Source organism: Mercenaria mercenaria, chromosome 12, assembly GCF_021730395.1.
Source record: "Mercenaria mercenaria strain notata chromosome 12, MADL_Memer_1, whole genome shotgun sequence".
Taxonomy (NCBI): Eukaryota; Metazoa; Mollusca; class Bivalvia; order Venerida; family Veneridae; genus Mercenaria; species Mercenaria mercenaria.
The window spans coordinates 40,774,782-40,796,699 of NC_069372.1; the positions used below are offsets into that span (position 1 = coordinate 40,774,782).

General features: G+C 34.6%; 1 protein-coding gene across 1 annotated transcript in view; it reads right to left on the reverse strand.

Annotated features, from left to right (window-relative positions):
• LOC123533272 (uncharacterized) overlaps positions 1-21,918 on the reverse strand; it is a 43,090-nt gene that overhangs the window by 13,185 nt on the left and 7,987 nt on the right. Inside the window, exons 14-40 of the mRNA XM_053519811.1 lie at positions 19,961-20,127; positions 19,314-19,476; positions 18,708-18,835; positions 18,243-18,414; positions 17,862-17,944; positions 15,548-15,728; positions 15,031-15,273; positions 14,050-14,179; positions 13,552-13,736; positions 12,691-12,853; positions 12,358-12,509; positions 11,902-12,032; positions 11,119-11,373; positions 10,531-10,606; positions 10,003-10,110; positions 9,116-9,358; positions 8,393-8,522; positions 7,191-7,375; positions 6,295-6,457; positions 5,694-5,833; positions 5,162-5,292; positions 4,682-4,939; positions 3,365-3,440; positions 3,015-3,122; positions 2,453-2,689; positions 1,985-2,114; positions 111-295 (exon numbers count right to left, since the gene is read on the reverse strand). Coding sequence (XP_053375786.1) covers positions 111-295; positions 1,985-2,114; positions 2,453-2,689; positions 3,015-3,122; positions 3,365-3,440; positions 4,682-4,939; positions 5,162-5,292; positions 5,694-5,833; positions 6,295-6,457; positions 7,191-7,375; positions 8,393-8,522; positions 9,116-9,358; positions 10,003-10,110; positions 10,531-10,606; positions 11,119-11,373; positions 11,902-12,032; positions 12,358-12,509; positions 12,691-12,853; positions 13,552-13,736; positions 14,050-14,179; positions 15,031-15,273; positions 15,548-15,728; positions 17,862-17,944; positions 18,243-18,414; positions 18,708-18,835; positions 19,314-19,476; positions 19,961-20,127 — 4,323 coding nt within the window. The remainder of the gene's footprint in view (positions 1-110; positions 296-1,984; positions 2,115-2,452; positions 2,690-3,014; positions 3,123-3,364; positions 3,441-4,681; positions 4,940-5,161; positions 5,293-5,693; positions 5,834-6,294; positions 6,458-7,190; positions 7,376-8,392; positions 8,523-9,115; positions 9,359-10,002; positions 10,111-10,530; positions 10,607-11,118; positions 11,374-11,901; positions 12,033-12,357; positions 12,510-12,690; positions 12,854-13,551; positions 13,737-14,049; positions 14,180-15,030; positions 15,274-15,547; positions 15,729-17,861; positions 17,945-18,242; positions 18,415-18,707; positions 18,836-19,313; positions 19,477-19,960; positions 20,128-21,918) is intronic.

Below are 21,918 nucleotides of genomic sequence, written 5' to 3' on the forward strand. Positions count from 1 at the left end.
GACTGATACAAATGTATTTTATTGTTTTCAATAAAAACAAATCCAATAAATGGTCTTGTACTGAATTGTTTACAAAACCATGTTTCTATATGTTTTCCAAACACCACTACCTTTTAGAACCTCATTAATATATCCCTTGTAGTAAAATATTCTATGGTGATCCTGTAATGTAGCATTTCTATCAGTGATACCGTTCTCCGTGATGTATATAGGTACGTTGCCATAGTGACTTTTGATCCAGTTCAACAGTCGACGCATTCCAAATGGCGTAACAAACAACCAGTCAGAACCAGACCTAAAGCAATGTGAACAGTAAAGAAAATGAACAATGAAATAACATACAACCTGTCGGAACCAAACTAAAGCAATGGACAATGAAGTAACATAAAACCAGTCGGAACCAGAACTAAAGCAATGTGGACAGTAAAGACAAGGCGATCGGTAACGCCGATGAATGCACTCCGAAATAACTGTAGCATATGGGTCTTTTCAGTCACGGAGGTAGTGTTAAGGTGAAATGTGGTCAGCAAGAGGTGTGGTTCTTTAACACTTGACTTGGACTCCCTCTTATTGATCTCTATGCATATGTTAAGTATCAAGTCAATACCATACATATGTTAAAATTGGACAACAGAGTTATTGTTCCTTATTATAACCCCCTCTCACCAACCTCAATATGTAAACTATCAAGTCAATACCTTGCGTAGTATTCGAGTTATGTCCCAAACAACGTTTTCAAAATGGGAGATGATTTTAAAATGGGACCACCTAAAGTTACGGTTCCCTGTCTTTGCACTTTCTCTCACTGACCTCTTTGAATATGTAAAGTATTAAGTCAATACCTTACATAGTATTTGAGTTATGCCTAGAAAAAAGGTTTTTTTAAAAAAAACAGAGATAATTCAAGAACAGGGCCACCTAGAGTTAAGGTTTCTTGTCACTGCACTCCCTCTCACTGACCTCTATCCATATATCAAGTATATCAAAGTATCAATTCAATGGACGGAAGGACAATGTGGCGACTACTAGTATATGCTGCCCCCTTCAGGGAGCATAAAAATGAATAATGAAGTAACATAAAACGCGTTAGAACCAGAACTAAAGCAATGTGAACAGTAAAGGTGGTGACTTTATGCTCCCCCTTCGGAGAACATAAAATGAACAATGAAGTAACACACAAACAGTCGGAAGCAGAACTAAATCAATGAACACTGTAGTAATAAAAATGAGCTGCTGAAACCAGTTATAAATTAATGAGAACAGTAGAGAAAATGAACAATGAAGTAACATACAACCAGCCGTCGGAACCAGAACTAAAGCCATATGAAAAGTAACGAAAATGTACAATGAAGTAACTAAGAACGCTGAGGAGGAACCAGAGCTAAAGTAATGAAAGAAGTAAAGAAAGTGAACTATGAAGTAACAAATAACCAGTCGGAACCAGAACTAAGCAATGTGAAAAGTAAAGAAAATTAACAATTAGGTAACATACAACAAGTCGGAACCAGAACTAAAGCAATATGAAAAGTAAAGAAAATGAACAAAGAAGTTAACCCTTTAAGGTAATAGGCCTATAAAAGCACTCGACAATTTCTGTGTGATTTCTTATTCTCGTAACGAAAAGCGGCATTTTCCTTTTTGGCTTTCCGTGACCAATGGAGATTGCCGAAATTGCATAAAGAAAAAACGTAAAATGCTAACTGTCATTTCGGGTCCTCAACCTTAGGTAATAATTGCTGAGCATTCAAATAAGTAGGCCATCTCTTTCTAAAACAGTTGTTTTAGTGCTTTATTTTGGGGGAAAGAAAGTTAATAAGATGAGAACACGATGTTTGAAATCAAATATCAAATGCAAAGAAATGCACTGAGTACATTCAGGAAGTTTAATGAAAGTATTCTAGTTGCCCGAATAACAAACAGATCTTATGGCTGTCCAATATTCGATATAATAAAAAAGGATTAAGCAATATCATTCGACCCTTACCCAAGCCAACTGGGATCCCTACTTTCTTTAATGTCCATATCATTGTAGTACGTGTGATCCACGGTGGGGAATTCATAATCTTCTACCAGTAGAGTTGTATACTGGTTAAGTCCCAGAAAATCGGCAGATCCTGAAAGAAATATGATATTGAATGGAATTCCATAACCATTGACCATAATAGATATGTAAAAAAAAACAGTATGATAAGAAAAAACATGATAAAAATATCTATCAAATAATACAGGAATTCTCATTGACGACATCTGAAACTTGAAACTTGTATGTTTTCAAGGGAAGACAATGGCAAATGAAGAATATCTATCTTCAAAACTTTAAAACACAAACAACCGCAACTCACCTGTAGCTACAGAGCTAGTGCACGATGTTTTAAATGTTAAAAAGTCATTAGAACACTCATTGTGCTTCTTGTCCCTATGATGAATGATTTAATACAAAGCCGATGAATACCTTTGATAAGTTTCTTCTCCTCTTCCGTAAAGTGTGGCAGTCTTGATTCATTTAAATCTTTGCTTTTCTTGTCTATTTGATGCCTCATAACCCTAGGATAATCTCCGTCTACAAATATTGGATGAGCAAACCAGCCCAACTGGAACTCTATATGTCTGTCAGCTGCTGTAAAATCCGCGGGGTTCTTTCGGTTCTTTGGCGTTGCGTAATCACAATTCATCGTAATACCCACTTTACCTGAAGTATCATAAGTTTATGCTTCTGAATCGTAAACAGTGAGCTTGTGTATTTGTAAAAACTCGACTATTTTTCGTATTTCTGAAAACTGCTAAGCTATAAAGTATTGCTAAATACGTATATTCTCATAGTCATTGTAATGACAATTTAATAGCATGCAGCTTGAAACATTTTTAAGCATTGTTTTATGGAATATGGGTTTACTTTAATTATATGTTTCAATACAAAAATGTTTTATACAACTCCTGTTAAGAATGAAATTAATTATGTCTCAGATTTTATGATTTGTATCATAAACGTTCAAAGAAAAAATCATGAATGTTACCTTTCTGTTTGTTCTTGTATTTGGTCTGGTATATATTGTAAGCCTTTGCATGTGCCAGAATCAGGGTATGCCCTGCTTGGTAGTCGGATGTACCCGTTTTATTCCAACCTAAAATACATAAACAGTTTCGGTTGTAATTCTTGATACATTGTACAAACAAAACTCCGACAACCGATGTAATCAGTGTGCAATAGATAAAGAGACACTGGTTATACAATTTTATACAGTGTTATATACAATGCTATACGTAAGTTTTCTTTATCTATGATATTTTTAGCACATGTTTACTGTAATTTTATTTTATGATCTAGTACGTGATCTCGCGCTTCTATTTTAAAAATGAAACATACCTGGTGCATATTCTCCAGAACCGTATCCCATATATGATACAACCCATGGTTCGTTCAAAGTTATCCACAGTTTCACCTGAAGTGTATGAAACAATATTTAGGAACGTAGATAATACAAAAATGAGTAAATTCTTTTCTTTTGTTGCGATATTTTACACCAAAAGATCTTTTTATAACATGTTTGACTTCGCGGGAGTGTAATAAAGCCATTATATAAAGCTGATAATACACTAGTGGTATAATCCTTTGACGTCGACGTCGTTTAAAGTAAAAGAGACGTTTGTCAAATTGACTTGTTTTTAATAGCTAAAGAAAGAAGATTTTTGATGTTTCGGCAGGAAAAACTAACATGTGATGAAAAGAATATTAAATTTGTGTCTTTCCACATTGAATCTATTAGACTCGTTGAATAAAACTGATAACATGCTCGGCAGATTTGTATCATTTTTGGTACCAAAAAATAACTTTTTGTATCTACATGTTGTATGCGAACGCAGGAGCCAGTTGCGATTGTAATTATGTAACCTATGAAATAAGTACGACTTTGGTCATTATACTATGAGATTATTTAACAGTGTTGAGTGCAATGCTGAATTGGACGAGTACAGAGCAGAAATAACTCATGGCAAATGCCGAGTCCAAATACGGGTTACTACTGCTGTGTACGAGTCCAACTAAATTCAGTATTGTACTCAACACTGTTAGATTACCTCTTTATTTCATACCATAGCAAAAAAGGAAAGAAATATTAAAAAAGCAAATATTCACACATTTTTATATGACGATTTGAAACATTTCCAAATACAACAAACATTACATGTTGATATTCTTCCCTCATAATATGTAATGATAAATGTGTTTCACTCCAGCCCCAGAAAATGAAAACAACCTTTCATCAATGTTCCAGCCAAAACGGTGATCATCGGATAAAAATGTTCTAACTTAGAAATCGAATGCTCACACTTACATGTTTCGTTCAAAAATTAAAAGTTATCGCACTTTTTATTTTTAAACTTTACTGGTGTCTGTAGACGGAATGTGCACCATACATGGGAAGTAATCCCGATTGACTCCTTGCATTAAGGAATCGAAAGATTTGTCCCGTCCAATAAGAAAAAAATAAGGATATTTTGGACCCTAGTCCAATACGAGAAAAAATATGGCTTTTCTGGACTGTAGGTTTCGGATATTGTTATAAATATTTAAAAAGGCAATGAATACAGTAGGCATACTGATTTCTATTGTATTGTCAACTGACATAAAGAAAAACATACTATTATTAAATTTATATAGGTATGAAATAGAAAGGTGTATTACCCTATCACCAAAATGTTTGAAACAAACATCGACATAGTCCGCGTACAAATCAGCCGTCGTCCTATTTGTCCAACCTCCGTATATTTGCAATTCTTGAGGGAGGTCCCAATGATAGAGTGTTACCATAGGAACGATATTTGCAGATAGTAGAAGATCTATAACTTTGTTGTAGTAGTCTATACCGGCTTGGTTTGGAACGGTACCAGAACCAAGAGGAAATATCCTGGGCCAAGCAATCGAGAAACGGTAGTGTGACACCTGAAAATAATAAATTTGACCGATTACGATAAATGTCATGAACTCGACATGTATTTGAGAAAACTCGGTTTAGTATATGTAAAAAGAAAATTAGCCTAGAATTAAATGTATTTATATTCTATTTATTTATTTCTAGATTTACCTGAAATAAAGTCGAATAGAATAGAAAACGTCATAATGTTTTGGTTCAAATTATTTCAAAGACATCCGTTATAACCGCACCTTTAAAGATCGGAGCAGATTTACATCCTCTGGGTATTTATGATAACTGTCGTCTGCTATTTCCCCGGTGTGACCTTCCAGTACTTTTCCAGGAATCCTGGAGAACACATCCCATATACTTTCTCCCCTACCTGAAAGTTTGATAGAAACATTTGGAGGATACTATGTTAATGGGCATTTATTGACAATATTTATCTTTACACTGAAGTGCATAATTGTTAAAGAGCTAATTATTCACCGTCCCGAGTTAGTGAAGATGTATTAATAAGAAACAGTTCTGTAACCTCATCCAAATTCAAATTCGTTTCATTGAAATACTGAATGATTTTTTTTTTCTTAAAATTACTATCTTAAAACATTTTAATACACACACACACACAAAAGGCACTGGGAATAAACATTCCTGCTTCTTGTTAACCTGATTTCTTGTCAGTTTGATAATATATATAATATTATAGTACTACATGGTCATTTACTGTAACTAAACGTATAGGACGGACTTCATTTTATACACTAGATATTCATGCAATACCTCCTTCGTTTGCTCCACCTTCTATCTGATATGCCGCCGTCGCCACTGACCAGGCGAAATCGTCTGGAAATTGTCCGTAAAACATCTCATTCTCATATGGAATTGCTGTCTCAACGAATCCATTCTGACTGATCAGATTTCTGTAAATATAATAATTTCTGATAAACTATTTTCCATTTTATTGCACTAGACAGTCTTTGTTTATCATTCTTAACCTCGGAATCATGTTGCAAAATAATTATGTTCAAATATTTCATGAAAAAATCTAACAAAACGGGTAGATCATCAAACGTACTCTATACATGTGCGTTTTAATAATTTTGTACTTGCAAAAGTCTTTGCTGTCTTTTGGAACAAGTTTTAATTCATTTTCAAAAAATAGAATGAAAATCACATAAGCAACTTCAAACACCGAACACAGTGCTATTACTTTCTCCTATCGGTACAGCAGATACTGCATTTTAGACTCGATTTGTTTGAAACCTAGAGACTTTAATAAAGGGAAATATATTTAAGGATATACAACAAAGGGTAGCATTTTGATACCCTTGTTAAGACTATAATTCATTGTTGCTGCAACGTGTTGCAATCTGCCATATACCTGTACCAAACTGCTGACGCCTTCGGTGTCCTTGGTCGTTCAGGGTCGGTAAAGTTTACATAATGTAGGCCAAATCTTTCTGTGTAACCTCGTGCCCATTCAAAATTGTCCATCAAAGACCACGCGGTATACCCTTTTACGTTACATCCATCAAGCTTAATGGCTGAGAAAGTATTGTATTACATGATCAGGCAAATATAATATACCAGCATGCAGAATTGAAATTAAAAAAGATGTACTATTGTTTTAACTTCGAGTATCTACATAAAATGCATGACATTTACGAGTATATATACGTATCACTGCTTATATAGAATATGTTTGAAAGCGCATAGCCAACTTTCAATTTTTCCAATAATCGTTATTATTACTTTTTGACGCATTAGATAAAGAAGGATAAATCCGATTTATTTGTTATATCTTTTAACTGGCTTAAGATATCGAATTTGCTATTGCGGCAAGAGTTGCTGATATAACTTTGAAAACTGTAAGTCTATGATTTCACTTACCCTTTAAATCTTTTAAACTAATACCCTTGTTTTCCATTGAAGTCAACAGTAAAAGTATATTTTTGAGCAAAATTTAGAGTAATTTTCTTTTATATATTGGAGCAAAAAAAGAAAAACGAAAAAAAAAATCGTTTTTTGCTTCGGCGATGTTTCAAAGAAAAATCATTGGTCGGCTCAAATGGGTAAAAATAAAAAAAATTGATATTTTTATGATTTCGCTTACCCTTTTTACCTTTTATACAATCACTATTACTTTTCAGTAAAAGCTTATCAGCAGTCGCGTTTAGTACAGAGAGTTCCGTATTTTTAGAATGTTGCGCGATGGATATTACAGTTAACGATAGGGCCAGTTGTCATTGGCTTTAAACAGCCTCATTAAAGAATTACCTTTTAAGACATTGTTAATGTAATTTTTATAATAGAATATTCTATGCTGATCCTCAAGTGATCCGTTACGATCAGATATGCCGTTTTCGGTGATATATAAAGGAACATCCCCATACTCTTCTTTGATCCAATTTAACAATCTTCTAATGCCGACTGGTGTCACCTTCAGCCAGTCGGACCCAGAACTAAAGTAAAACAAACATTAAAACAAGCAAATATATTATGAATTGCGAATTTGTATTTCTCGTCCTACTCAATTGAAAAAAAAGCTAATGTCATTTCAAGAATAATATATACAGATATGCAGTTAATACTGTTTTCTATAACCAGTTCAGGGTTTACAACTGTTATACGTATGAATAAGATTAGACAGAAAATATCTGATGTAGTCTTCTTGTTCGTTTATAAAACAGGATCAGTAACATTTGGCAATATAGAGGAACTGACCTTGCAGTGTTTAATTAATTTCAGGCAAATAACTCTTGTATAAATGTGAAGAATCTAATATTCTAACACTTTTAAGATCTCCGTTTATATAAACGAAGAAGGATTTTACCGTGTATTGTCTGGTCGATTAGAGCACGTTTCGCGAAATGAACTACTTTGGGCTATTCCAGTATACTCCCTTGTATTTAAAACCGCATTTTATCAATGAAATCACGTGATGTAAACAGTGTAGTAGGTTTAGTTATAGTGGTAGTAGAAGTATTATGTAGTCTCTTGTTCGTTATAAAAAAGACATAAGATTTGGAAAAAAGCGCTTAGTGTTTATTAACTCAGGCAAAGCTCTTTTAAATTACGGATCTAATATAGAGTGTCATCGAGTTAACATAAACGGGAGCAAATAAAATATACTTACTATCATATACTACAAGAAATATATCAGCAAAAAAAGATTATTTAACTAAATTTGGAACAACTAATGTGATTACACAAGGTCGATTTTAACAGCATTTACAAGGAAGCAGCTACGTTGTGACTTAAGAATACACGGAAGTGGTAACACAGTTTTTAATTCATTGAAGGGAATTAACACTTGAAATAACTATTTGACATAAAAATGTAGAAATAAAGAGATTAATATATACAAACTCACAAAGCAAATATCAATGTGACCATTACCAACTTTGATTACTAAAGGATTTTTTTCCACAGAACATTTACTTATATTAAGCAGATTAACTAGATAATTAGAAACATACCCGAGCCAGTTCGGATCTTTCTCCTCGATGACTTCTTCGTCACATTCGTATGATGTGTCCGACTCGTCACATGTATTATGAGACGCCACGACTGACGTGTACATGTTCAGTCCGAAGAAATCAAATGAACCTGTTTTATTTTTAATAGGTCATTTAATTGACTGTTATTGTGCAAAGATTTATACCTGATAAATTAACGCCTGTTTATAACAAAAAAAGTATTTATATTGTGTTACAGCAGTAGTTTGAACAGAGGTGGTAATTTTTTCAGCATAAGTAAAGTGAAGCTCTATCGCTCATATCTATGGAGAAGCCCGCCCGCTTAGCTCAGTAGGTAGAGCGTTGGTCTACGGATCGCGGGGTCGTGAGTTCGATCCTCGGGCGGGGCGTATGTTCTCCGTGCCTATTTGATAAACGACATTGTGTATGAAATCATTAGTCCTCCACCTCTGATTCATGTGGGGAAGTTGGCAGTTACTTGCGGAGAAGAGGTTTCTACTGGTACAGAATCCAGGAACACTGGTTAGGTTAACTGCCCGCCGTTACATGACTGAAATACTGTTGAAAAACGGCGTTAAACCCAAAACAAAACAAACAAATATCTATGGAGAATCAGCAGATCTATTTTAGAATGTATATATAATCTTTTTAAGAAAATCAAACTGTTAAATATGCAAGATATAAAGTTTCAATTCTTGTGCAATGTTCATTTTACGAACCAACCTTTAATCAAACGTTTTTCTTCGTCTGAAAATGGTGGAAGCCTGGACTCGTTCAGTCCCTGTTCTTTGCTTCTTCTATCAATTTGTTGTTTCATGATTTCTGGGTAGTCACCATTTACATAGATAGGATGAGCAAACCATCCAAGATGGAACTGAAGACCTCGCTCTGCGGCGTTCTTATCATCTGGGTCAAATGGATTCTTCGGTACCCACCAATTACAATTCATAGTTATTCCAACCTGTCCTGTTAGAAAGTAAATTTGAAAGACGTATACTCTTCATTGCAATGCAAGAGAATTTAGAAAATGTTGGGAATAACAGGCTTCCGTACAAACTATTACAAAAATAGGTAAGCATTTTTCATAGACTTCTACTTGGTTTCTATAGCCATGTTCATCTAAAAGTACAATAACTTTGGTTTTGTTATAACTGAATTACAAGCGCTTTAGCACACCATACTAAGAACTCAAGGTTGTATACGGTTTTTATTCGCATTTTCCATCAATTCCTAAGGCCCTGTTGTGCAAAAACATAACTATAACTGGAATGTTTTACATGTTAAAGGTTCTAAAATCAGTTAGAAAACATTATGTAAAACATCGCCCACAAACCGGTTTGCGGGGCATCTGCCTAACTCGTGGCAATGCACTGCACACAAGAGCAAACTTTTTCAGCAGTATTTACAGGACCAGCAGTTCAATTGCCACATCCTCCATATGACCCTTCTTATTTCCCTGCGATTGTTGCTAGAAAAATAAATCACTGACTCGGCGTTGCTACGATTCCAGAAGCGCCCATGGTAACGCAGTGTATCAGTGTCTGCATGTATTGTATAAAACAGATAAGCGAATGGTTTTTTTGCGAAGTGGTGCTCAGTTATGTACTTACCATGTTGTGTTGGCTTGTATTTGGCGTCGTATATTCTGAAAGCTTTTGCATGAGCCAGTATAAGTGTTCTTGACACCTGGTATATTGCAGTACCTTTAGTTCTCAAACCTATAAGTAAAAACAGTATATGCCGGCGTATATGATATAGGCATCCAGGCCCGCAACTAATCATTCCAGTAAAGTTTCATATTAAAGCAATTAACAATATAAGAAAAGTTAGAAAAACTTAATTTAAAGTAGCCTTTATCGGGCCATTACTCTGCAAAAATAGAGTTTGACCACGTGCCAAAACTATAATTATATACTAAATACATAAATTATCTCCAGCGAATTCCCATCATCGTCAAGCACAGTTTCACTTCCTATTTATTTCTCCTGTGAAGTGTCTTGAAACATTGCCAGTGGTTTTGATGATTAAGTGCGGACAAAGTAAATTTGGACATACGGACAGCAATTGAAAAAAAAACAATATGTCTTCCATGAAACTGGGACATAGTATGATAACAACAGAAGATGAATTCAACATACCAGGCGCCATTGCTGCATATTCATGTCCTAACAGAGATACAACCCATGGCTCATTCAAGGTAATCCAGAACTTTACCTGTTATATACATGTTTAAATTATTGTTAGGTGTTTTAGAAATATACAAAAGAGAGTAAAAGAGTAAAAGATAGTAACAAAATATGATTATGAGACGAGAATGCTAAAGCTACTCTAAAATACGCGAGCGTATTAAATATTAAAGCAAAGTTCAACCTTTTTATTTTTTTTGGATTTAACGTCGCACCGACACATGATAGGTCATATGGCGACTTTCCAGCTTTAATGGTGAAGGACGACCCCAGGTGCCCCTCCGTGCACTCCGTGCATTATTTCATCACGAACGGGCACCTTGGTAGAACCACCGACCTTCCGTAAGCCAGCTGGATGGCTTCCTCACATGAAGAATTCAACGCCCCGAGTGAGGCTCGACCCCACATCAATGAGGGGCAAGTGATTTAAAGTCAGTGACCTTAACCACTCGGCCACGGAGGCCCTTCTACCTTTTGTGCTGTTATATATAAATACATTTTTCTTCTGTATAATACATGTATCAATTTTAAGCCATATACCCGGTCTCCAAAATGGTCAAAGCAAACATCAGCATAATTGGCAAAATGATCAGCCGTAGTTTCATTCCTCCATCCTCCGTAGTTCTCTAATGCTTGAGGTAGGTCCCAGTGATACAATGTTATCATAGGAGTTATACCAGCATCCAGGAGGGCATCTATCAGCCTGTTGTAATAATCTATACCTTCCATGTTCGGATCACCATAACCATTGGGAAATATTCGTGGCCACGAAATTGAAAACCGATAGTGGCTGACCTGAAATAAATATTTCAATATTATTACGGCCGTATACAATCAGTCCACTGTTCCCGTATTTATGATGGATAATTGCTATCATTTCTTGTTCGAAGTACTGAAATAAGGAACGAAAAGCAGATAAATAGTGTTTTTGTATGCTTTAATTGCGCAACGTGAAGGTAGTAATTATGCTTTTTTTTTAATTAAATATTAGTTCGCTATACTTTGCTTTGGGTTTATCGCCGATTTTCAGCAGTATTTCAGTTATGTATCAGTGAGCAGTTAACCTAGCCAGTTTTCATGGATTCTATTCTCTGCAAGAAACTGCCAACTTCCCCTTATGAAACAGATGTGGAGGACGAAGATTTCAGACACAATGTCTTTTCGTCTGGAGATCCAACGCATATCCTTGTGGATCGTAGAGCAGTGCCCATCCTACTTAGCTAAGCAGACGGACTGAATGATAAGTTATTCTTCACTTGAAAGCATGAAAGGTTAGCATTTTTCATTATGAAGAAATAATAACTAAAATACAAAAATACCCACCCCTAATCCTTGAAGAAGTTTTACATCCTTCTCATAGTATTTGTAGCTGTAGCATGCCACGTCGCCAGTGTCATTGTTGTCCACATTTCCAGATGTATGAGAGAATGTGTCCCATATACTTGGTCCACGACCTGGAGATATCAAGGAATAGAGGAACATCTATTTCTTTGGCATAGCATTTAGATTTCAGGTCAAAGATTTTCTCAGTAATTAAATCAAAGATCGCGTTTATGCAATAGCATGAACTTATCTGTTTTATTATTTTAGCTCTACTGTTTTAGTAATTCATTCTATCAATTTGACAAAGTAAGGAATGTGAGCACTTTTATGCATACGTTTGGATAATCTTTATGGCATATCGTATGCGTATATATTTCTACTTTAGAAATTTGTTAGCATTTCCTTTTCGCATCAGGCACACTTTGTACACATTGAGCAGAAATGTGTAACACATACCTCCTTCGTTCCACCCTCCCTCAACCTGATAAGCTGCAGTGGCAGCACTCCATGCAAAATCATCGGGGAAATTCTCGTACATGAAATCACTTTCTTGTACTAAATTCTTATCTTGGTCGTTTTCTTGGAATCCATTGTTTGTTATGACATCCCTGTTACGAAAACGAATATAAAAACAAATTGATTAAATAAGTTACTTTAGGCAAAAGCTGTTCAATATTAATGAAAATACAAGAAAAAATTAATTTTTAAACAAAATGTAAACAGTACACGTGATAAATTCAAAGCAATTTAACGTATTCGGATGAACGTTATGAATTTAACATTGCTCACCTGTAAAATCTGGCTGATGCCTTTGGCGTCCTTTTCCTATTTGGGTCTGTAAAATTCACGTGATACAGTCCAAAATGTTCCGAATAACCGGAAGTCCACTCCAAGTTATCAAGAAGAGACCAAGCTGTGTATCCCTTGACGTTGACATTGTCAAGTTTCACCGCTAAAATATTAATCATTTTCTTTTTTAGTGAGAAAAAATATCAACATGATCTTAAAAAAATGAAAATGTCATTATTATCGCGTTCCAAAAGCTATAAAAATAACTTAGCGATTCAAGCAAGATATGTCAATTGAAAAACTGGTATTTGCTCTATACTAATGAAATCCAATACTACTACTCTATAAAAGATGTAGCCAAAATAGATCTTATATAAGTTAACCATGCACTTTGAAACATTTTAACATTGTCGAGGAACAAAGTAAGGTGTACTGATAACAACGTTTCCATACCAAACATCAATAACTAATGGGCAACAACAAACTATCTAAATTACAAGTTATACGTCACAAAAACAAGTAATTGGGCAACAACAAATTACATAAAAATCCAATTATACATCACAACAATAAGTAATGGGCAGGAACAAATTATCTAAATTACCAGTTATACATCACAACAATAAGCGATGAGCAATAGTACATTATTTAATTAACCATTTATACCACACAACAATAAGAAATGTGCAACAACACATTATATTATCTAAATAACCAATTATACATCACAACAATAAGAAACGGACAACAACACATTACTTGTATATTATATAGATAACCGATTATACAACACAAGGATAAGTTATGGGCAACACTCAAACTATTCAAATAACTAGTTATATATCCAAGCAAACCAGTCACCTTTCAGTAGTTCGTTAATGTATTCCCTATGATACGCAATTCTGTCTGTATCGTTTAGTTTGCCAGTTGTATCAGAAAATGTGTTAGAAGTGATGTATACTGGAACATCTCCATAATGAGACTTGATCCAGTTCAGTGCTTTCCGCATAGCCCATGGTGTCACTTTCAACCAAAATGATCCGGACCTTTAGTTAAGTATACAAAACATGGTAGTTTAATACAGTCAAACCTGTGCTGAGAACCACCTCGTTAAGAGACCATCTGTTCCTAATACTGACCTTTACAGATAGATTCGACTGTACTGTGTTATATATGAAGGACATAGTTAATCGAATTGATAAGCTTTCGTTATAATAAGATTTAAAGTAGAATCTAATTAAGATTTTCCATTCCAATTACAAATCAGATATGTATATTGAATAAATGAACTCCAATTTTATCCTAATACATTGAAGATAAAATTAATCAAACAAAATCGGACATTGCAAGGTGATTTACCCTTCCCATTTTGGATCCTGGTCGCACTTAGTTGCACTGTCCTGCCAAAATCCTTTATCACTGACAGAGTAATTCTGTTCCGTACATAAGTAGGCAGTAAACACATTGACGCCGAAAAAGTCAGCCGAACCTTTGTTGTAATAGAATAACAGCATGAACTGGTATTTATTAAACCAGCTGAAAAATTTAAAATCAATCATACAAGCGCTGTTATGTCCAACGGTTATTATCTAATTATTGCAGAATTTTCTGACAAAGTTATTATTTAACATACATGTCTCGTCTTCTTTCAGAGGACACGATTCAAACATTCAGATACGCATATCTACACGATATGGTAATTAAACTATATGGTTTTTTCGTAATGATTTGTAAACACCAACCTAAAGTAGCATTTGATAAATGTCTTTTTGTCCAGTAACTAACCGGACCCTTGTACTGAAAACTTGCACATGAAATTTGATCTATTTTAATTTTTCATGATATTATTCATCAAACTTATTTGACCGACTTCGTTGAGTTTAAATGATGACATCTAATCTATTGCTCTTCAGATTCTTTTAATGTATTTTCATTAGAGTTATTTCGATTTTACATATCCGGGCATTTTTTTGGGATAACTTATTTTTAAACTCTCTTGTAAATCTAGATCATAGTAGTGGTTACGAGCCAAGGCTTGTGCGCAGTTAACCGGTTAAATTTTTAGTGTGGTTTGCCACTAACCACTCCATAGCATGTTCGTTTTACATCATCTGTCTCTATCTGTGTAAATGTATATGATTTACATAGCCATACATACACGCCAGTAGGGTTTTACTTCAGGGTGTCTGCGTCCTGGAACTTGTCTATTCCAATTGCAGATTTGTTCTTGTTTCTGTGGAGTTTTTTTAAGAAATTTTTAAAAAATACCATAATTTAACAAACATATCAAGTGTATGAACTGTAAATGTTAGAGTTCCAAGATAAACATGTTTAACATACCTTTTAAATCTCTCTTCTCCTCCTCTGTGAATGTTGGTAGTCTACATTCCTTATGCCCTTGTGCAAAGCTTCTGTTACAAATCTGTTCTTTCATGACCTGTGGATAGTCCCCATACCCAAATACAGGGTTCGCAAACCATCCTAGCTGGAATTGCAATGCCCTCTCAGACGCCTCCCAATCTGAGGGAGAAAATTCGTCCTTCGGCTCCCTCCAGTCGACATTCAGGGCGAGGCCAAACTTACCTGATTTAATATTAAATGTCGAAATGATACAAAAGGCATATGATACGAACGGCTTAAATACATGAAAAAATATATCAGATTAGATATTAAACGGGACAGATGCGGGATGATAAATTGATATATTAATTTACTGGATGTTTGAAACAAACATTCTCACTCAAATATTTAATGTGAAAGGTGTTTATTTTATATACTTGTATCTAAATGAAGCCAATTCCTGTAAAGAAAGTCTATAGTGTTTTATATCATTTTGAAATAATACTTTTACACGCACCTTTATTAGCTGAATATTTATCTTGATAAAGTCTGTAAGCTTTCGCATGTGCTTTCAGTAAATTATGGGCTACAATGTAGTTGTTGACCCCAGGTCCAGTTTTACCAGGCGCATCATATCCAATACCATAACCCATGTTACTTATAATACCTGGCTCGTTGATAGTTATCCACATTGAAACCTACGATGTTATCAAATATTTGATTTGCTTGGTTGTTTAGATATTCCGTGCTTTAAAATCTATACAAAAATGATGGTTTTAAGGGGACGCATACTTTGAAATTAGAAAAAAGTGGGTGGGGTATTATAAAATTTACCTGCAAAAAAGTACAAGGTTTTGGTAAATGAAATGAATACTGTTTCAACTGTTATAAGTACACAAAGGATTGCTCACTAAAATAAAATGAGAAAAACTGAAACAAGAAAGTTATTGTTGAATTACATAAGACTTCTTGTGTACATTCAAAGTCAACAATTAAGACTTTTTGGTGCGAAAATAATAGTGCTTCACTTTGTCCAAACATTTATCAATGTCCTACAGATTCTAATTTAAAGAAAGAATGTGAAATAAGTTCACTGTATTGCTTTTCATTTCGCATATGTGAGCTAAAACACATTATTTAGTTTGTTTACAAAGTAGTGCATAAGAAAAGATACGGTGGTCAAGGAATGCCACATTCCAAAACTAAAAGAGTATATTCCCCTTAATACATTAAACATTTATCGTTACAGAAGTCTAGTGGCTTACAATAAAGGCCTAAAAATGTTGACATTATTAATTTTTAACTTGGTATTCATGAACTACAATGCACTTAAATATCAAAACACATTCAACAAACTTTTGAAAATGTATTGTCTTAAAAATCCCTAAAATAAGGTATGAAATTTGGTTGAGAGGTCCAATCAATGTGTATATGTGCAAAAGTAACATTCTTATCTTGTTCACAAAACTTACTAATACACAGCAGGAATGTTAATGATCAAAACTGGACGAATATACAGTTATCCTCACTTTAATGTAATTTATAATTTGTCCTTGAATTCTCCACCATACTTTTCATAACTCTGTTTGCACGAGTTGCACGAGAACGCTGTCATTCACGTAAAAAAACGGGTCAAATAAGTTGTAAATGCAATATCATCTAAACGTAATTAATGGATTATGCAGTTCAAGATAAACTTTATCTCATAACGTAACGAACATGTATAATGTTGTAACAACAACTTTACTTACACTGATTTAAGTAGCAGTCGGTTTATAAGTGACTTTATTGATTCATTTTGTGTTTTGTTATTGTTGTCAAAAAGTATAACGGAAGTGCCTCACAACTGAAGCGGAAACCAGTTTGATGCGCAAAGTAGTCCACTGTAAGTAATATTTTTTGACAAATGTCCACAGAAATTAATAATTTTCTAATATTAAAGACGATTATCTGAATAGGATTCATTATTTGATAAGAAATTATAATCATCGACATGTTTTTTTAAAAATCGTACACGTGCTGAAACCTAAGTTGTCTCCCGTTGTTTATTAGAGTTACCTTTCGTCCGTCGCAGTAATACATTTGCAGTGAATCGCCGAGAAGTCGTGGGAAAATTAAAAACCATGTAAACAAACTAAAATTAACCACCTTTTCAAGATGAATTTCAAGTGATCGACATTATGCATTTAACCCGCCTGACCTGTGTACCATCTTAGATATCTGTTCTAAGGTATTCATTGTATAGAATGTCATGTTATGCCCTTGCAATGCTAATCCCACTCTGATTTTTTTTGTTTACATTTTTTATCAATGAGAAATATGGCGTCCATCCCGAGATGAACTGACGTGGCGTTAAATTTTTACATGTTTAAGCAAACCTGGTGTGTTAGAAAGAAAATCTCATCCCTTCAACATTATTTGGAACACTGTTATTGTAAAAAACCTGTTTTTTCCTTATACAAAGCTTAATATTTTGTGTTGAATGTACTTTCACAAAGACCTCTGTTTTCCTATTACATTCATAGTACCACATCCTTATCCACAAAATACTGAAAATTACAGGTGTCCATCAGTATTATATCAGTTTAGGAATATGTTTTTTATTTTCCCACCATCGATTTCTTGAATATGCACCCCTAACGCATTGCTGTATGAACTGTGAATGTAGCAATATACGTCCCCTTAAATCACGTTAGTCGTCATATTTGACAAATCATTCCAGATTATACAATATACAAAAAGTTTGGTTGTATAAAATAGTTATAAACGATAAACGAAAACACGACAGTTAATAACAATTTAAGTAAATTAAACAACAATCTGATTGTTACCCGATCTGCAAAGGCATCAAAGCAGGTGTCTGCAAACACCTTGAAATGATCCACTGTTTCATTGTTCAACCATCCACCATTGTCTGAAATAAATATGGTAAATACAACGTTAGCAAGCTAAACTGGCAATGAGGAATGTTAATGTCTTCAAACATTATATAGTATTTTAAGGTTAAGTATAGAAATCGTGCTTTCTTTCTTATACTGACGTTTGGTGGCAACAGCAAACCAAAATACAAACATCACGATTTAACTTATGTAAGATCTTGTTAGACTGAAAAGGGCTGTTAATTAACTGTTATTTTCAAACACTTTTGACTCATGAAAAGAGTGCTAAATAAATATGGTGTGATGCAAAATATTTTTAAAATACAGACATACCTTCTAATACCTGTGGAAGATCCCAGTAGTACAGAGTGACTACTGGTTTGATATTCCATCGAATCAACTCATCTATCAGATTGTTGTAATACTGGATGCCTTTAGGATTGGCTTCGCCAGTTCCGTTAGGAAATATTCGCGGCCAAGATATAGAGAAACGGTAGTAATTGACCTGTAATGCAAAGTTACGAAAAGCCGGAATAAATTGAAGCATAGAAATAAAAACTGATACTGTATTTTTCGTAAACAGATTTTGTTTCTTTGGTGTCTTTTATAAATCTGAGAACGCTATCAGAAAAACTAAATTAAGGTTAAATATAAAATGCTAAGACAATTTCTCTATCCTGAAGAAGATTTTAAAATTACTTCCCCTCCAAAACCAGATCACCCCAAGTCCTACCTTTATATCCTGAAGAAGATTTTAAAATTGTTTCCCCTCCAAAACCAGATCACCCCAAGTCCTACCTTTAGATGTCGTAGCAGTTGAACGTCCTCTTTATATTTATGGTAACTGTCAGCAGCAATGTCGCCCGTGTCACCGTTCTTGGCTTTACCAGCATGAGTAAATGTATCCCATATACTAACACCGCGGCCTTTAAACATGTCAATAATTCACGATATTGTTTCTCGTGATGAAAGGTTTTAACTGTCTTAAAAGCTCACAATACCTTTGTTTATAATGTGGCTGCCACATCTTTTGTTATGGACATAAAATATATTGATTTCTTGCTACATTCTGTTTTTGATAATTGGTTTCTATAATAATTGTTAAAGGTTTGAAAATTGATTGAACACAGTAGAAAGTTTTATTGAACTCATCGCTGTCATTACCTCCCTTTATGGTTCTAATGGAATAAGTTCATGTACAGTAAGGAAAGTAATGTTATTCTATAATTATACATAACTTCTATTTGGACAGCTATTTCATCTAATTTTAACATAGAACTGGGACATACTTGTGGAAACGTAAGTATTAGCTTATAAGCGTTCAAATAGTGCTGATAACTGAAACATTTCTAAAGTTTGATCTGAATGAAATTCATTTCGATTTTCGAGAACAAGTTAGCTTACCATCCTCATTCCATGCACCTTCCACTTGGTATGCAGACGTCGCAATACCCCATTCGAAATCTTCGGGAAAGGTGTCATAATAGAACTTTCCAACATAGTCTGGAGCAGTACCCCTCCCTCCGATAGCAGGGTAGCCTGGTTTAAACCCGTTGTCCGCCACCATCTGAAGAAAATAGATGCTAGAATGAAATAGCTGCAATTTGGATTTACCTTAGATAAAAGGCTTCACATCATTGTTCAAATTCTTACTCTTGGCGTATAAATTATATATACCTATACGTACAGTATTAAAATTTTAAAACCCAAGTTATCTTTCTTGTTAGAAATTTATGTTTCTCGAACACTAAAGATAACCATAACATTAACGCATATTGTCTGAAAGCGGGACATTGAATAGCTACAGTTACATTGTTTTGAATGTAACAATCAATTGATTAACGCCGTTAATTCTTTAACCGACGGTTCATGTAGAATGTGGTAGTATATTGTCAATTAATAGTTAACATTTTCACATTGTCAGACAGATGACACCGACACAGCTATGAAGCTATGTAGCTATGTCGATATGTGACGTAGTTGTCACATTTAGAAAAAAAAAAAATATGTAAAAGATCAATGTCTGTTTACAAAAAGTAATGATTGAATACCTGCGTATACCAATATGCAGAGCCTTTAGGTATTCTGGGTCTCTCAGGGTCACTGAAGTTGACATAGTGAATTCCAAATTTCTCCGCGTAACCAACACCCCATTCAAAATTGTCCATCAAAGACCATGCTGTGTATCCTCGTACATTACAGCCGTCAAGCTTAATAGCTAAAATATGAGGAAGTTGATTAAGTATATATTACCCCTGCGACGTGATAGTCGGAGGTTATAATTGTAATCTATTTTCATTCACAGTAACATAGTAGTCAATGTAAGCTTGTTCTATTTAATTTAACACCTTCAGTTCGACATCTTAGTAAATAGAGATAATGAAATGTGAAACACCCATCATGCCTCCCAGTAGCGGCTTGAGCGGAATTATGAATGTTCTTTATGATTTCAAAGAACCAGAAAATATAACATCACTGAGTCTAAGTACGGAAAGACTTTTACCGCCGCCAAACGGCTCTTAAAGACTGCTGTTGCGATAGTTATAAAAATCTACGAAACAATCTTGCGAAAGGGTAGAATGCAACCAAGCAGCATGATAGCTAAGTTTGATTGAGTCTGTTCATGAGAGGTAATGAAATGTGTACCCCAAAGCACTAGCTGCTTGAGTGGAAATCTATCACATATAAACATCATTTTAATGTGATTAGGCGTACTAAGGGATTGCCAGCAGTAAACAAATTAAAAACAAGAGGGCCATGATGGCCCTACATCGCTCACCTGTTATCATTGCACTTGAGAACAAGAAGGTCCTCAGTAAAAATATTTAAGTCCAAAGGACAGGAACAACAATGGGAAGAAATTTAACCAAAAAGAAAAAACAATTCTTACAAGGTACAGATATGTCAAAATGCACCTAAAAATTGGAGGTACCATCCATGTTGTACCACAGAAAAGTGGTCTCGGTTTTTCCCTACGGCCAATAATAAAAAAGTTCCTAAAAATAAGCTATTTATAGTAACGTAAAAGGGAAGTAATTAAAAAAGACATATTGTAAGTGAACAAAAGAAGGCTCTGCCAAATAAATCTGTTGACATAAATGAAATTTCAGATCAGTATCTTCATTTGTTACGGAGATATACCCATTTTAATTTGAAATAAAGGGAGGTAATTTGACATAAAATCACTCCATAGATATCTACCCTGATTGTCTCAGTCCAACTAATGACAATTATGAAATTTCAAATAAGTCCTATAAGTACTTACTGATATACATCCATTTTGATTACAATCAGGGGAGGTAATCAGATATTAAATAACTCTGGAACCTACGATTGGATCTGATTTGTCATGGAATCTAAGATTTATTGTTGTTGAAGATATTTTGGGAGTTTGTATCAAATAAAATCATAAATGAAGTCTCTATATGGCTGCAAAAGCCAAAATAGCCAATTTTGGACCTTTAAGGGGCCATAACTCTGGAACCCATGATGGAATTTGGCCAGTTCAAGAAAGGAACCAAGACCTTGTGGTGATACAAGTTGTGTGCAAGTTTGGTTAAAATCAAATCATAAATGAAGCTGCTATTGTGCAGACAAGGTCAAAATAGCTAATTTTGGCCCTTTCAGGAGCCATAACTCTGGAACCCATTATGGGATCTAGCCGGTTCAAGAAAGGAACTGAGGTCTTATGGTGACACAAGTTTTGTGCAAGTTTGATTAAATTCAAATCATAAATGAAGCTGCTATTGTGCAGACAAGGTCAAAACAGCTAATTTTGGCCCTTTCAGGGGCCATAACTCTGGAACCCATAAAGGAATCTCGCCAGTTCAAGAAAGGAACCAAGATCTTATGGTGATACTAGCTGTGTGCCAGTTTGGTAAAAATCAAATCATAAATAAAGCTGCTATTGTGCAGACAAGGTCAAATTAGCTAACCTTGGCCCTTTCATGGGCCATAACTCTGAAACCCATAATGGGATCTTGCCAGTTCAAGAAAGGAACCGAGATCT